The 16,167-nt window shown below is 36.9% G+C and overlaps 2 protein-coding genes across 2 annotated transcripts in view; one reads left to right on the forward strand and one right to left on the reverse strand.

Moving 5' to 3' along the window:
- LOC109991660 (uncharacterized) overlaps positions 1–6,276 on the reverse strand; it is a 39,328-nt gene extending 33,052 nt beyond the window's left edge. Inside the window, exons 1-4 of the mRNA XM_065955791.1 lie at positions 6,178–6,276; positions 1,970–2,067; positions 377–398; positions 231–267 (exon numbers count right to left, since the gene is read on the reverse strand). Coding sequence (XP_065811863.1) covers positions 231–267; positions 377–398; positions 1,970–2,021 — 111 coding nt within the window. The 5' untranslated portion in view covers positions 2,022–2,067; positions 6,178–6,276. The remainder of the gene's footprint in view (positions 1–230; positions 268–376; positions 399–1,969; positions 2,068–6,177) is intronic.
- Positions 6,277–7,611: 1,335 nt separating this feature from the next.
- On the forward strand, positions 7,612–15,947 carry ears2 (glutamyl-tRNA synthetase 2, mitochondrial). The gene is made up of 10 exons (XM_020644333.3): positions 7,612–7,957; positions 8,620–8,775; positions 8,885–9,074; positions 10,269–10,419; positions 10,646–10,967; positions 11,142–11,250; positions 12,230–12,383; positions 12,971–13,101; positions 13,192–13,327; positions 15,422–15,947. Exons 1-10 carry the CDS (start codon positions 7,813–7,815, stop codon positions 15,515–15,517), a joined length of 1,590 nt encoding a protein of 529 aa, XP_020499989.2. The 5' UTR covers positions 7,612–7,812; the 3' UTR covers positions 15,518–15,947.
- Positions 15,948–16,167: the final 220 nt, after the last annotated feature.

The raw sequence follows: 16,167 nt of genomic DNA on the forward strand, positions 1-16,167 counted from the left end.
ATATCCCGAATCATATTCTGAAATTCCCCTCTGTGGATCAATAAAGTATAATCTTATAAACAAACAAAAACAGATTATTTGCTCAAGTACAAGGTTTAATCCTTTCTCAAACTTATTTTTACGTTAATATGAAGTGAGTTTTTTTTTTAAACACCTTTTGATGAGTAGACAATCAGACATCACATTTTTTTAGATACAACCAGACCTCAGTATCAGGAAGCTTCACTCACCTTCCTACATGTTTCTTTAGAAGTGCAGGTATTGTTACTGTAGATTAAAAACAAAAAAGAAAGGGTTTGAAGACACAGTTCATTAGAATAATAACATGCAGAAGTCAATCTAGTTTTCCCACGTGATTATTATTATCTGATCTTACCTTTGTGCACTTGATGCCACAGCTAGGAGACAAAAGCACATAAAGTTCATTATTAAAAATTGTTAAAATGAACAACAGAAAATAAAAAACGTTTTTGGGAATTCCCATCTCAAAATATTTTACTGTGAGAAAGGCTTCAGTAGTTATTCAGAAAATCAAATCAAGGTCTCTTTGAATCTTGTTCTGCTTTGGTTGGACTGTTGTTAGTGGTCGTCTTTTGTTTGTGATAGCTGCCAGCAAGATATTTCCAAAATGTGCATCATTATCCTCCTGTACACTGATGATTTTGCTGCCTTTGGGGCATATCACAACTTATTACTGCACTGAAATCCACTTTGTTCATATTTATTTTGTACATATTTTAATTATTTCTCCTAATTAACACACTTTATTCTAAATTTGCAACAACATAAAAAGCTACCTTTCCTTGTTATGCTATGCTATGTAATCTAGTGAAAAGCAAAATCAAGAACAGACCATAAAACTTATGTTGTAATATAATAGGTTTATTGTCATAATGTCACAAGATATTTTCACCTTATAATATGATAACTTATATTGTTATAACGTAGAACTTATGACATTATAACGGGATAACTTATTGTCATCACATAAAACTTATGATATGATATGAAACTTTTTATTTTTGACTGAGGAAAACTGTGTGGAAGGACAAATTGTAAATGATGGTGAGATTTAAAAATGTATTGGGCTGTACAGAAGGAAGAATAAGTCTTACCCTCTGGAGGTTCAATCAACATATTCAAATAGATGTTAACGTTTTTTTCACTTATGAACCAATTTTTAACTTCCTTTTGGTCATAGACTTCTTTTATGTGCCTCTACAATGGGGAAAATGGCTTGACACCACGGGGTCAAAACTGTTACCAAATGCCTCACTGTACTCTGAGAAACAACATACTCAGCTGGGATGCAGCTTTGGAGCCACCAGAAAAACCCAAGAGTCAGACTCATTTCCTTTCTGGACTTCATCATGCATAAAAAAATAATAATCTATTTTTCTTTTCACACAACTTTGCTTGGTCAAAAAAAGAGTTCATATTATTTTTTACTAAATTATATGTTTTAATCATAACTTGAAAAGATATTTTTGTTAAAATTATCAAGTTGTTAAATGACAATATCTTGTTAGGCTTATCACATTACAACCTGTCAATGAGCCTTATTATTATATTCAGGTGTGGCAGCAATATGCTTCCATATGTCTATTGTCAATGTCAAGCCCATTCATACAACTGAAGATGTAAATCTTATAGGGTCACAAATACATTTTAATTTTCAAAAAGGCTGAATATTGTTCATGTTGTTGGCATTACAGGTAACTGAATTCAAATAGAAAAAACAAGATCAACTATGATAGGGAAGTATTTTGCTACCGAATGAGGAAATGATTCACTGTGATCAAAGAAAATGTCACTGGCTGTTTATTTGTTCCTTTGTTGAACAAGTATATTGTGGGGTTTGATCTTTAAATTAGATATATTGAATATCAACCGAATTTAGGGTGGATATGTCCTTTTACTTTAACTTGTCATATTCATAATAGAGAAAAGATACAGAATCTGCTCTTACCGTGGCAGCTCCACAGTAGGTTAACCAGTAGGAATAGGTTACGTGATCTCATGATGTGAAGAGTCTCATGGGACAGGAAGGCTTTGTGATGAAAATCACTGGGGAGGGAATCAAAGAGAGAAAGCAACTTACAGATAAACACACTAACAGGCATGTTAGAATTGTGTTTTTAAAACACAAAAGCATTGTATCAGCAAACATCTTGGTATGGGAACATCGAGGACAAGTGATAAATGATCTGTTATCGTTATCAAAGAGTGACAGGACACATTCCAACTTTAAAATCACAACCTGCTAAATCTTCATAAAAAAAATGATTATTTTTTAAATTAATAATTTTAGTCAGATCCATGTTGTCCATTTATTTCTATTTAATATTTAATGCATTTCTTAAGATTGTGGGTATGTCTGTGGATCGGTTGGCAGATTAGTATCAGGGAGTGGCTGTCAGAGGTTTGGCTGACGGTGACCTTTAACATAGCGGTACAGAGATAATGAAACAATAGATGCATCAATGGAAAGAATGCTGAAACTGTACACCATTTAGAAACAATAAAACACAAAGAAAACAGAGCACGTTACCCTGACTGAAAAAAATAGATATATATATTCATTTAAACTGAACCCAAACAAAGAATATATCCTGGTTTTAAAATGTACTGAACAGTATTTAACAGAGTACTAATGTACTCCTGTCTGTCAACTTCTATGGGAAAAAAGGAAAACGCCCACATACATACACTAATGCACATGCACTAATTATTTACACAATAAAGTGATGGTACAATTGAACAATTATCATCCAACCACACTCCAATAATGATATGGCATGTCTATAAATGGGATCTGGTCTTGTAAACTGTAAACTTTTAACAACATGTAAAGATTGAAGTGTCAGCAAGTCTTTTCAAAGCAGAAGATTGTGGACCCGTGTGTTTCAAACAGAAACACTTGTTGCTGTAATCTCCTTTAGTTTTTCCCCCGTCTGTATTCTCTGACGTAAAGGTGTTAGAGGTGTAAGAAAAAAATAAAGGTTGTTAAAAAACCTGTAGCCTAAATAATGCCTCAGGAAGTCCCTGAAGTTCATCAAGGACTCTACACATCTACACAACAGCCTGTTCTCCCTAATGCCATGAGGCCGGAGGTACAGCACACAGCAGCAGACTACAGGACAGCTTCTTCCCCCCGGCTATAAGGCTTTTCAATAGATGGGTGGAAAACAACAAATGCAATACAACCCTGTGCGCCATTCTTGCCTTTGTATATTTCTACATAATTTCTAATTCACATTTTCCCCATTTGTATTGTTATTTAGAATGTTGTTTTTATTTCTGTGTGCTTTTTTTTAACATTATTTTATGTTATTATAGTTTTTACATTTTATATTTATCCTATCTATCCTTTCAAATGGTGCCTACCCTCAAAAGATTTTTCCCATTTGTACCCATAGGTTTCTGACAATCTGACAAGCACCTTGAATCTTAAATCATGACGTTAAAGAGAGAATCCTCTTACCATAAACCAAGAACTGGTTTGAAACAGGTAGAAAGTGTAAACTGTTTGGAGTCGTCTCAATGTTCTCAGTGTCTACAAACAATGTATGAGAACGGTCTGAAATGTCTCTGCATGTCAGAAAGCAAGACAACTTAAGATGGATGTTTCAATTACAATTTGAAAGGTTGTTCAATCAATGTAGTTTTATCAGTGTTTTTAAAGTCAAGGACTACAGTACAGTACTGTGTGTCTAGCTCGTTCATTTCAGGGCATTGGCTTGAAGGAGGACTTCATCCGCTGGCTACTGACTGTAGGAGGGTGATTTAAACATATTTACCTAGTGGAGTATATATCAAATAGTTCACCTAGAAAAATAACAAGAGTATAACATAAATACTTTTAAATGTCTCCTTACTCTTTCATACATTGAGGATTTTGAGTCAGGAAACAGAGCTCCCAAAGAACATAGAAAAGTATCTGTGAGTTTAGCCCCGAACTCTGAAGAAAATATAAACATGTTTGTTAACCACAACGGTAAGAGTGACCAGTGGTTGTAATGCATTCAAAAGGCTGAATTGGTAATATTATTGAAATAATGTGATCCAGCATTGTGCTTTAGTTAAGGTGATGTTTTGTGGCTGTTGAGCCAACCATGATAATTCATTCACTCACTCTTCTTATGGAAATATGTGACTCATTAACTTGCTTGATAAATTCCTATCTTCATTAACAGGTTGCTTATTTTAGCTTTATGATGTTGACGCTAAAGTAAAGTGGATTTATTAGAAATGTTGCAGCTACCTGCTGCACGGCTAAAGAAGGTTGATGAATCCTAAATAAACTACAAAGCTCTGAAAACCAAACCTGAGAGGGCCTGAAGAGTCAGGTGATTATTCTCAGAAGGTCTGTTAAGGGCAACCCTTTTCACATCAACCTTCACAAAGTGATTTGGTACAGAAATAGCTTTAATGGTGATTTTGAATTGTGGATCAGATTTTTTTGTCCCAAACTGAGAGCTGAGCCCTTCAATGTGACTGTGTGAGCATATTCATGCCTCCAAACACGCATGCACATTAATAAGTTCCCTGTCAATACTTCCACAATACATTGCAACATATACGTCATTGTGTAAAAATAAAAATATATACCCTGTTAAAAGTTTAAGTGTTTATTCAGGATTGTAACTCATACCAGGAAACTCTTTTCACAGTCTTTGTGACTAATTCACCTTTTTTCAAAAGCTGGAGTGGAGTGACAATATTTGAAAATGTTTGTACAAAAGGGCTGTTGAAATGATTCACGTCGCGCACCCATGTCAACACACAAAAAACCCACACATCCCTATTCTATTGTTTACTCTTTTTGAGTCCACATCATTTAAGAAGAAAATGTTATAAGAACTTAAGGGATTTAATTCAAAATCACATAAAGTAAAGAAAATGTTGAATTGAAATTTGTATCATTTTTATGATTATCATGTATGGAATATATATGGGACTTTAATTTATCTCTTGTGAACTAAAAATAAAATAAATAAATAAATTATTTCTGTCTTTTTTTAAAGATTTTTTTGTGTGCCTTTTTGTGCCTTTATTGTAGAGATAGAACCGTAAAACAGAGAATGGAAATCAGCAGAGAGAGAGAGAGGGGGGGGGGGGGGGGGACGACAGGAGCCACAAGTCCCGCCCACTTGGAGGACCAAGGCCTCAATACATGGGCACTAAGCACTTAGCTCTTTCTCTTTAAAGAATTTGAAATATATTCACTATTACTGAGCACACTTTGTCAGGTGTAAGGACCAAAACACCAAGAAAATCACAAAAAGCAATCTAGTAAGAAAGAACATTTACTTGAATACCCGACTAAAGTGTTTGCTTGTTTTTCGGTACTTTGCGTTATAATTTTTTATTTGATTCTATTTTATATGAATTTTTCTCTACTTGAAAAAAACAACAACATCATCTTAAAAGCAAGGCACAGAAGATAAAATCTTGACGTTCACAGACTAAACAAATGGAGTCACTGGTGATAGTTTTATTGTTAACATTTTTTTTTACAGCCTGTAATCTGATAATATAGCACAGTGTTCTGCATATGAACGTTTTCTTACCTTTTGCTACTCTTCACACACTGTGTGTTGTATTTTTCACTAGCTCTACAGGCTGAAGGAATACTTTCATGGCTTTTTGTTATAACTTCAAACCTTTCCTGACTTTGAACAAAAGTCGTTCCATTGACTGCACCAAGAAGCCGGACATTCTGTCAGCTCAATTTTCTGTTGTTCATTTATTATTATTGTTCCCAACTTTCTAATAGATAATAATATGACATTAGAAACAAAGTTCGTTGTCAAAGTACCTCATAGGGAGCTGAGCATTCCCACGGCTAAAATCCCTGAACAGCATGTTGTTACCAGAGGTACACAATCTCACAACAACAAAAGACAAGATGATTGTACTTTAAGTTGTTATTTAACTGACTTTGAATCTATCTGTATTCAGAAATCCTTGTAAGACTTTCTGGTATACTTTATAAATGAATGAAGGTCATATTGCTCCTTGTTTTCCTTTAAATAGTAATTACCCTAAAATAAGAAGATCTGTCTATGATAAGTACAGATTCAAATCACATGAAGGGATCCTGTAGGTTGTGTTGACAAATGTCAGATCAAATTAAATTGAATAATGACATAAAATCAAAGCCAAATCACTTACCAAATCAACCTGGAGTCCTTTAGGTGCTTCAAATGAAAGTGTTTAACAAGTGTTTCTTCTGAAACCTGATACGCAGGTGCAGCAGTTAAACTCCTGAAGGGTGTGTTGTTCGACGGCGACGACACAGGTGATGATGGCTGACTCCTGTGGGCTGCAACAAGGGGGCGGGACATAGCTGGCTCTTCTGCTTCAGGTGTATTGGTCATGCATAATGCTATCGTGTTTATGAGATTTAATCTTGGTGAAAAAAGAGACAAAAAAAGAGGAAGTTGACACAAAGCCTAAAGTTACATTTCATTAATACCCAGCATTTTTCACCTACCTAGTATTGGTTTTTGCATACAGTACAGTGACTTCCTGCTCTGTGTACAGAAAAGCATTTGGACCTTTTTCTGAATCAACAGCATAGTTGTGTATGAGAAGTTATATAATATATATTATTTGGAATTGTAAACAGGTAGTCTGAGAAACTCAAGCAAAGGTTATACCACACCCAACCCAGTCATCCTGAGAAGACTACAACAATGAGGGTACAATAAAAACAATTCAGCCACATGGAAAAAGACAAGTATTTTAAAACTTTAGGGAAAAACATTAAAAAAATAAATCTTATGCATTATTCAAGGTTTGTGTGTCAATCCGTTAAATGCCAAATAAGAAGCCATTGTGAAAAATAGACTGTAAACACACCATTGACTGTTTCTGAATACAAGCTTAGAGCTGTCACGTGTGTGTGCCAGTGCATGAAAACAGAGGAACACACCATGACAAAGCATACTCAGATCAGGTTGAACTAGTTTTTTTTTTTTTTTTGTATTACAAGCATGACAAAAATTTTATATTCTATAAGTAATTGTTTCACAACAAAGGGCGCACCTGTACCAGTACAGAGAACAGAACCGCAGCCCCCACAGGATTTATTAGTTGATTTTTTTTTTCACAATTTGACGGAGCAGATCTTCTCAAATGTTATTACTGAGTCACAAGAAAGGCAGTCTGATGTTTAATAACTTTTTAAGAATAGCCTTTTGTTTAAACCTTTAAGATGTTGAAACATTTGAAAGAAAATATGGCAGAGATCATAACTTGATATGTCTCTTGCATTTCACTCTCACAGCTTGTTAGGCAGTTGATAGAAAAAAAAACTCTTGATGAAAAAATATCTGTATGGACAACAAGTGTTTTGTTTTTTTGGCATTCATGAAAATGGTATTGATTTCACACTGGGGGATAATCACATGAGAGGGGAGCACTTTGGGTTGACTATGTAAATACAGTATGTTGCCATGTTATGCTATACTATCCAGTAGATGGGTGTAATGCGTCGCTTATGAATGCCAGCAGAAGAAGAAGAAGAAGCAGGAACAGTTTCAAAGCATGCTTTTGAGAGTGATAACCGGTTTCCCCGCTAGGTGGCAGCACGCAGGTTGAGGATACTCGACTCCGCTTCCGGTTCGACGAAGACGTAGTTATGAATGGAGTCGAATAATGTTTCATACCACTCAAATACACATGTGAGGGTTTACCTTCGTTGTCTTTCTGTCATCTAACGCAATGCAGTTCCATTTGCCATCGTTAACTTTTACGACGCTTGACTGCCAGCTGGCTGTGCGAACATAAAAACTTCGTAAGATAATGTTGTCATTGAGTCGGAGGTGTGTTCGGTGTTTGACAGCGGTCAGACACACGCGGGTGAAACTCCAGGTAAACACTGACGTCAGAAGATGCTGCTCCGCGGTTCAGGGTGAAGTGAGGGTCCGGTTTGCCCCAAGTCCGACAGGTGAGGTCCTCCCCTTGAAGTAAACCAGAGCCATCATCAATGTGATGAGTAATATCGGTGCTTCCCTATAATGCCATGTCAGAAAGAACTGTGTTAGTTTAAGTGTGAGTGAAAATGTTTGTCTTTGTTATTCGTCTCTGCATCTGAAACAGTCCTTTAGGTTCAGATCATTTTGAGACCTTTATTGTCATTGTAGTGTCAGCTGAGCATACACCAAAGTGCCACTCTTATTTGGTGCAAACAACAAAACCATAGGATGTAGAATTAAAAAAAAAAAAGATAGCACTGATAAGTGATAATGACTTTCTTAGTTCTCCTTTTTCTGTGTATGGTGTGCATATGGCCTCGGGAAAGAAAAATCTGAATCTTGAGGGTGCCTGTTTTGGGTGACCCGTAGCCCCCACAAAGAGGGCAACAAACCGGAGTCCCTGATGATGTTGATAGTTCTGCCGAGGTAGAGTGAGGCGAGGACACCCTTCAGGGCAGCAGGCGGTTCGGGGATCTTTAAGGCGGTTATTACTCCTCTTTTAATGATTTTGTAATCTGCAGCAGAGCGGTCTGCATACCACACTGAGTTACAAGTATGTGAGTTGCCTGGAAGGCCACCAACAGATTCCTCTTTGTTCAGTCGAAATGTTTTATAACCATGTTCTGTGCTGCAGGTTTCTTACACCTTGGAGGCCTCCGGACTGCTCTATACAATTACATTTTTGCCAAAAAGTATGCTGGCTCTTTCGTCCTGCGCCTGGAGGACACTGATCAGAGCAGACTGGTCCCAGGAGCTGCAGAGTCTATAGAAGACATGCTGGAGTGGGCTGGTAAGAAACAGTGATGTGATCCATGAAATGTATTGAAGCATGGATCCATAATACTATGAGTACAGATAAAATGATACCAAATGATTTTTAAACTCGCCATTACCTCTAGGTATACCTCCAGATGAGAGCCCTCGTCAAGGTGGGTCTGCTGGTCCATACCTGCAGTCTCAGAGACTTGACCTCTACAGACAGACGGCCCAAAAGCTTGTGGAGAGTGGACATGCCTACTACTGTTTCTGCAGCCCGCAGAGACTTGACCTGCTGAAAAAAGAGGCCTTAAGGAGCGGACAGACACCAAGGTGGCCAAATTACATCGATGCACATACGGTTTAAAATTACACATCGTCACAATCATATTCCCACGGACATAAAAACAAGTGAGGTGCTCCCATACTTTTTCTAGTGGAATTGAACATAAAAATGTATTTTACTAACTGCAGTTTTATATTATTATTAATAGAAGTCATGAAAATAATAATGATGATAATAATTACAAGGCAAAATTGTTAAAGCCCTTGCACATATTGTTAAATTATAAATCAAACACCAAAACCCTTATATAATAAATAAATAAAAAAATCAAGGATTAAGACAAAGGCTTGACAAAAGTGAGTTTGAAGAATAGAATTAAAAGAGGAAACATAAGTTTGCCTGCATATTTTGCGCACTAATAAGCCTGTATTTCTGTGATATTATTGCTCTGCTGACCGACTCACTACTCTAAATATTACCCTAACCCTAACTCAGAAACAGGATTCTCTTTTGTTGTCTTTTTACCTGTTTTATTTTACCCATATTTTAAAAAAGTATAGTGTGTGTGATGGTAAAACACGTCTTGTTGACTTTTGCAAGCTAGCAGGTCCATACTTTCAAGGGGCTAATTACTTATGCTATAAGATTGGTACTACTGTAGGCCTGCACCTTATGCGGAAAATATGCAACGTGCGATAACATTGTTCAATATTAAGATAAAGATATGAAGTGCGATAAATAAATACAAATGATAGATTGCATATTAAGTATAACTCAGTTTTTAAGTTTATCTGCTGTTCTTCATGCTTCACACATTAACTGTGTTTACAACAGGTTTCTCCTGAGTCCAAAATAAATCCAGAAAGCTGTTTTGTTTTCACCACTCAATTGTCACTAACTAATCTGAAGCTAGCTAAACGCTAGCTTGAGCTCCATTTGACTGCATCAAAAATAGTGTTAAAGCATCTGTCTATAATCCCCTGGTCTCCATCCAACAGGTAAAATGTACGCATGCTGAGTGAGAACACCTACAAATACATTTGATTTGTTCCTGTGATATATTCAGACTTTTGCGATATGCTTATTGTGAATGCTTGTGTCATATTGATGAAATTGTGCATTATGTCCAGAGAAGACTCCACATTGAAGTCTATATCTGAGGCTGTTTTATTACTGCTAAACATCTCTACATTCAACCAGGATCCGGATGTTTACGTGGCTGTGTGTCCCTCTCTTCTAAGGTATGACAACAGGTGTCGTCATCTTAAGGCCCAGCAGGTCCAGGAGAAACTGGATGAAGGAGTTGCACATGTGATCCGGTTTCGTCTGGCAGAAGGTGTGGAGCCCTTCCAGGATATGGTCTTTGGTTGGACTCATCATGAGGTGGCCCAGGTCAGACGTGTTGTGATTTCCCCTTGTGGTTCAGTGGGGTCTGCACCTGATGATACCCCTGTCTCAACAAGCCAGAAGCTGTTGTGGCTTTTGCATTTTCTCCATTAAACTGAATTTGATTTGAATCCAAGTTCTCTGAAGTTGCAAACATGATTCAAATGCAGTTCTTTGTTTTGAATCTAGACTTAAAGTGAAATTTATACCCTCTTGTCTTCTTTTTCTTTAGGTGGAGGGGGACCCTGTAGTGATAAAAGCGGATGGTTTTCCCACCTATCACCTCGCCAACATAGTAGATGATCATTACATGAGGATCAGTCATGTGCTGCGGGGCTCTGAGTGGCTCATTTCCACCTCCAAACATCTTCTCATGTACGGCGCTCTTGGGTGGAAGCCGCCCACATTCGGACATCTGCCGCTTTTGATGAACAAAGACGGAAGTAAACTGTCCAAAAGGCAGGGGGATATATTCATTCAGAGCTTCCAGAGAGATGGAATCCTGCCAGAAGCCCTGCTGGACATCACAACCAACTGTGGATCTGGATTCAACAGTGAGTGTCGAAGGACTCGTTAGAGAGGGATGAGAGAGAAAAGTGAATTAGAAGTAAAGTCAAAGAACTCAACAAATGCATGCATAGCATTTGAGTCAGAGGTTTTAAAAAAATCTCAGAAGGGGTTGATATTTTGCAGTTACATATCATTGAGTTATTCATGTTGTTTTTCAGACAATCACATGGGGCGGACGATAGATGAACTCATCTCTGAGTTTAATCCCTCAAAGATTACGACACATTCTGCTCTGTTGGACCTTGACAAACTGCCAGAGTTCAACAGGTAAGTCAGTACTCCCATTGTCTTTGTCTCATTTCTCTACTGCGTTACTGTGCTTTCCGAAATAACTGGTCATTTAAGCATCGATGAGCCCCCCTTTCCTGAGCATATTCATGGCTTTTCCAGAGAAACATCCTCACAGTTATTACCAATAAATCATTATGAAACTGGGTGCAGATCTTCAATCTCAGAGGTGATATTTCATCGACTGATTTTCTGTGCACCAATTTCCCACTGGATGAATAACATTAGGTTTATCAGTGCAACCACCATCAGCTCAGTTCTAAATTGAGCTTCGAGAAATAGTTCGATGTTTTTGACAATAGTTCTATCCTCTGTAAATACTGTAAAAACCAACACCATTTACCTCTTGTTAGAATAGCTACCTGATCCATAACAGTATATATCTGAACAACTTTACACCCTCCATTGCATTATTGTTTTTCTACAAGTGTTGTTGTGTTTTTATATCTTAAAACCTTTATATTTTATCAGTATTAAGTAGTTTTATTTTTCCTGTGTATATGCTAACTTTGTGTACCTCGTTCTTGTTTTCATTGTAGTTTGTACATCACTTCCTATGTTGATACATGCGTATCTGTACGCTTGACATGAAAAAGTACCATGACAACACAAATATGATGTGTGTTGTTATTGTATTACGGACCAGTAAGAGAGGACTATGATGTTTAAATCTAACCATTTCTTAAAATGTCTACTGTACACAAACTATTTGCTAGCTTTACAATTTGATAACTCTCTCAGTTGTCAGCCTCGGACATAACCACATTTTTTGTTTACCTGAATTTTGGTGTTATATGTATCTAAAAATGCTAAGCTATGCCTAAATATCTTCAATCATCTTACAGTTTCTTTTATTTTGGTGTGTGATTTACACTCCTAAAAATATACAGCTATAGCTTTTCCTTTTTAAAGCTTGACTACATGACTTATATATCAGTAATCTCTCTTATTGTGGCAGAATCCACCTGAAACAGTGTATTGAAGACGAGGCGCAGTGCTGTTTGCTGATTAAAGATCTGCAGGAGCAGATTCAACGTGCCTTCGCAGCAGACATCCAGGATAAAGAAGTACTGCATGAGGATTACATTAGACGGGTACTGCATCTCCGTAAGGTAACAAAAAAAATAGCAACTGAACAAATATTTATTCAACATTTTGAATATGTGTTCATACCATATCTTCAATTCTATTCTATTCATGCTGAATAGTTGATGTTTAATGATTGATGGCTTAAAGAAGGTTTACAAATCTCTGCACATTGACTCTTACTGCATTCAGAGGTAGTTAAATATCAATATTTCTGACAGATAGATGTTTGAAATATCTGTTTTTGTTCTCTTGATGTTGCTGTGGATTCATTTTGAGTTCTGAGCAGAAAAACTGGGATGATTTTTTTTAGGCTGTTGTTACCTTCAATGATGTAGAAGCCATACAACAAATTTATATCAGCAGGTGTGAATTCCTCAAATCATCATTTTTTTAAGCAGACATTTTTGTCCTAAGCGACGTGCGTCTGAGTTCTTGTCATTTTTTGTCATTTCATGAATAGAAAAAAAGAATTGCAGCAAGACACTGATTAGTTTTAGTTGCTGACCTTTCTATCTGTTAGACCCATCGTGGCTTCCTGCTGACATTTTTTTTTATCCTTCTCCTCTGTCTCTCCAGTAATACTGAAACCGTTCTCTTCCACTCTCCACAGGGTCACATATCCTTCACAAAGGAACTTGTAAGTCCCTCATACGCCTACCTGTGGGTCCGTCCTTCCTTCTCCAGCCAACAGGTGGCAGCACTTACTACAGAAGCTCAGCACATTGCTTCATTAGTGCTGAAGTATGTAGCTTTTATAACTGTGTGTCTCACTATACATTTAAGCTACCCTTTCAGCAGGATTTTGAACATTTCTGTGTCTGTGTGTTGCAGATTAATATCTGAGAGAGGCGAGGAGCTGGCTGTGGATCGACTCAATAAAGATCTAAAAACTGTGGCTAAACAAACCAGAGCCACAAATTACAGAGAAGTGATGAAGCTGATCCGCCTGACTCTCAGTGGTCTGCAGGTACAACACATCATTTTATTTGTTGTGACTGATTATAATACAATCACTACAGCTTGTCATGTCAGAAATGGATATAGCAGAGTTAAAATTAACTTCAAACTAACTTGAACCCAGAGATTCATCTTCAGCTGTGTCATCACTCACATCCCCAGCTGTGTGTGACTGACTGAGCTAGTTACAAACCGCTGCCTTTACTGCCCTCCAGTTAACCAAATATCATATTTGCAGGCTGACTGAGTTTAATTTGTAAAAGGATTTGTATTTATTGATTATTTTGCCCCCAAGCAGCGGGTTTTATACTCAAGACTGTGCTTCATATGTGAGATGAGTTGTGTGACACTTTTTGTAGATCTAGAGTGAGCTACATGAAATCTAACAAATAAGTGAGAAAACTGAAGACACTTGTATCCACTGGGACAACAAACTCCATGTTTAAAGAAAAAAAACAGAGTTAGGTTAAAAATATAAATTAAAAAAAGGCAGCCAACGAGAGCAGCGCTTTAGCTCAATCTGCCCTGCTGCCTGAGGCTTATGGCTGAAGGTTCCATTACGCTCAACTTTTATTATGTTGGCTTCATTTTTGGCAGAAAAAGAAGAATACATACAAAAAAACAGGATATCTCTGGTTAACTGAATATTTTTTTTTAGTTAAGAGTGCAAAGTTAACCAAAAGTGTAACATGTAAATAGAAAAATTTGTGAGTAGTTTTTATCTGATTATGAAACAGACTGACATTGCTATTGATGCTTATTCATTACTGTAAATGCAAATAAGACCCTCTGCGTAAAGACAGGTGTTTGAAACTGATCCTGTTGGTATGTGTCAAACAAAGTGATAAAAACTACGCTGCAGAAATAGCTTTTATTTACATTTACCACAGCAGAGGTACTTGATAATGATAAATGATACTAATGACAGGTAAAAGGAAGCAGTGAGAGATTTTAACAAATAAAAACACTTTTCACACATGTACGGCACAAAATTGTCAAAAGAGGGTTCGCTTTGTCAACAACACAAAGAAAGTGCCCAACAGGAGCTTTGAATTGAATTTTTTACCTAAAGATTTATGGCAGACCACTCTTTTTCAGATCATAGAACGGCTTTTAGGCTCATGCTACGACTACTGGAGTGTTGCTGCTTCTGCAACAAACAGCTGAAGCAGACGCTAACTTCTGTGACTTTCTATAATTATGATTAATTTCATTTCTTATAATTCAGCCACATAAAGAAAAAGCTTGTCTTTTTGTCCAGCCCCAAAAATGTGTTTAACGTTTTTAACATAAAGGACTATGAGTGAATTGATGCTTTGATTTTACTTTTCTATTATAAGAGAGATGGCCATCCTTGTCTGTTTCTTTCTTAGAATTACTGTTTATACATCTTGGGGCGCGCTGGTGGCGCAGTGGTTAGGGCGCGCGTCCCATGTATTGAGGCTCTCGTCTCAAGTGGTAGGCCCGGTTTCGCATCCCGCCTGTGGCCTCCTTCCGCATGTCATTCCCCCCCTCTCTCTCCCTGGTTTCCGACTCTATCCACTGTCCTATCTCTCTGCCCTTAAAGGCACAAAAGCCCAAAAATAAATCTTTAAAAAAAGAAAGAATTACTGTTTATACAAATGTTCCTGTCACAAGATGAAATTGTTTTTTACAAATTGAACATTCAATCAGACTGCAGACAAATATTTGAATATTGTGTTGATCCACAGAGGAACTGGGTTCAATAATGCCACAGCTGACTTTGGTTTCATTTCTGCAATGTTATTAATGAACTTCACAATCAGCAAATTCACTCGTTTTTTGCTGTAATATTTCTAAGACACATTCAGTAGATCCCTGCTGGACCGTAACAATGCATGTGTCCCTTTCTTTGCTCTGTCCGTCCATGGTATGACTTAGCAAAACTCTAAAAATACTTTGTTTAAAATGATATAAATGAGGATCTTCTTGAGTGATTCATCCACCACAATAAGCCTTCAAATACTCAGAGCATTTAAAGTAATATGGAAAGAGGAAGTATTGTGATTGCTTCTGAACAGAGCTTACAGTTTGCTTACAGTCTGGTTTGATTGCATTACTTCCTCTGTTTTCTGACTTGCAGCAGGGGCCCAGTGTAGCGGAGATGATGGTGTCTTTGGGGCCTACCGAGATCAGCCATCGATTGCACAAACTACTTTTGCTTTCAGAGACTGGTTAGAGACGAGACGATCTGTCACTTCAAAGACTGATTCAGAGAAGAGGCTGCTTGGTCCTGTTTGTTTTGAGATGTGTATGAGGGGAACATTTCAGAAAGAACTGTATATAACTTTAAAAATAAAACTTGAATTATAGCAGATGTTTTATAAAGTAAAGTTCTGTTTGTTTTATTTGTTTCTGTAATGTGAGCAGGTGATGAGCAGTTAAGTATGGGAAGTACCTTGGAATTTTATGCAAATGTTTAAGTGTTTTTAGACCAATTTTATTTTATCAAACTAAAACACAAAGATATATAGACACACGAAAAACAATTTTGTTTTATTCATTTGTGTGGAAAAAGGGACAAAATAACTTTTATACAATATACTTAAAAAAAAAAGAAGTAATTATCAGTTTCAGTGTCACTGTTTTAATACAACACTGAATGAATACACAGCTGTTAACGGTCTTGTTCTTGGATGCTGTATTGAGTATTGGAAGCTTTAAAAAAAAAATCTTTGATCATTTTTGTTTATAATGCCATCATTTAGTTATACTTAAAATACTCTACAAGCATATATAATATTAGATTCCAATAGGGGATGCATTGTTGAGTACATCATTAAAATGTACGAGCAGGCTATATTGTAGGTTGGTCTGTTTTAGTCCCTT

This window comes from Labrus bergylta, chromosome 1 (assembly GCF_963930695.1).
Source record: "Labrus bergylta chromosome 1, fLabBer1.1, whole genome shotgun sequence".
NCBI lineage: Eukaryota > Metazoa > Chordata > Actinopteri > Labriformes > Labridae > Labrus > Labrus bergylta.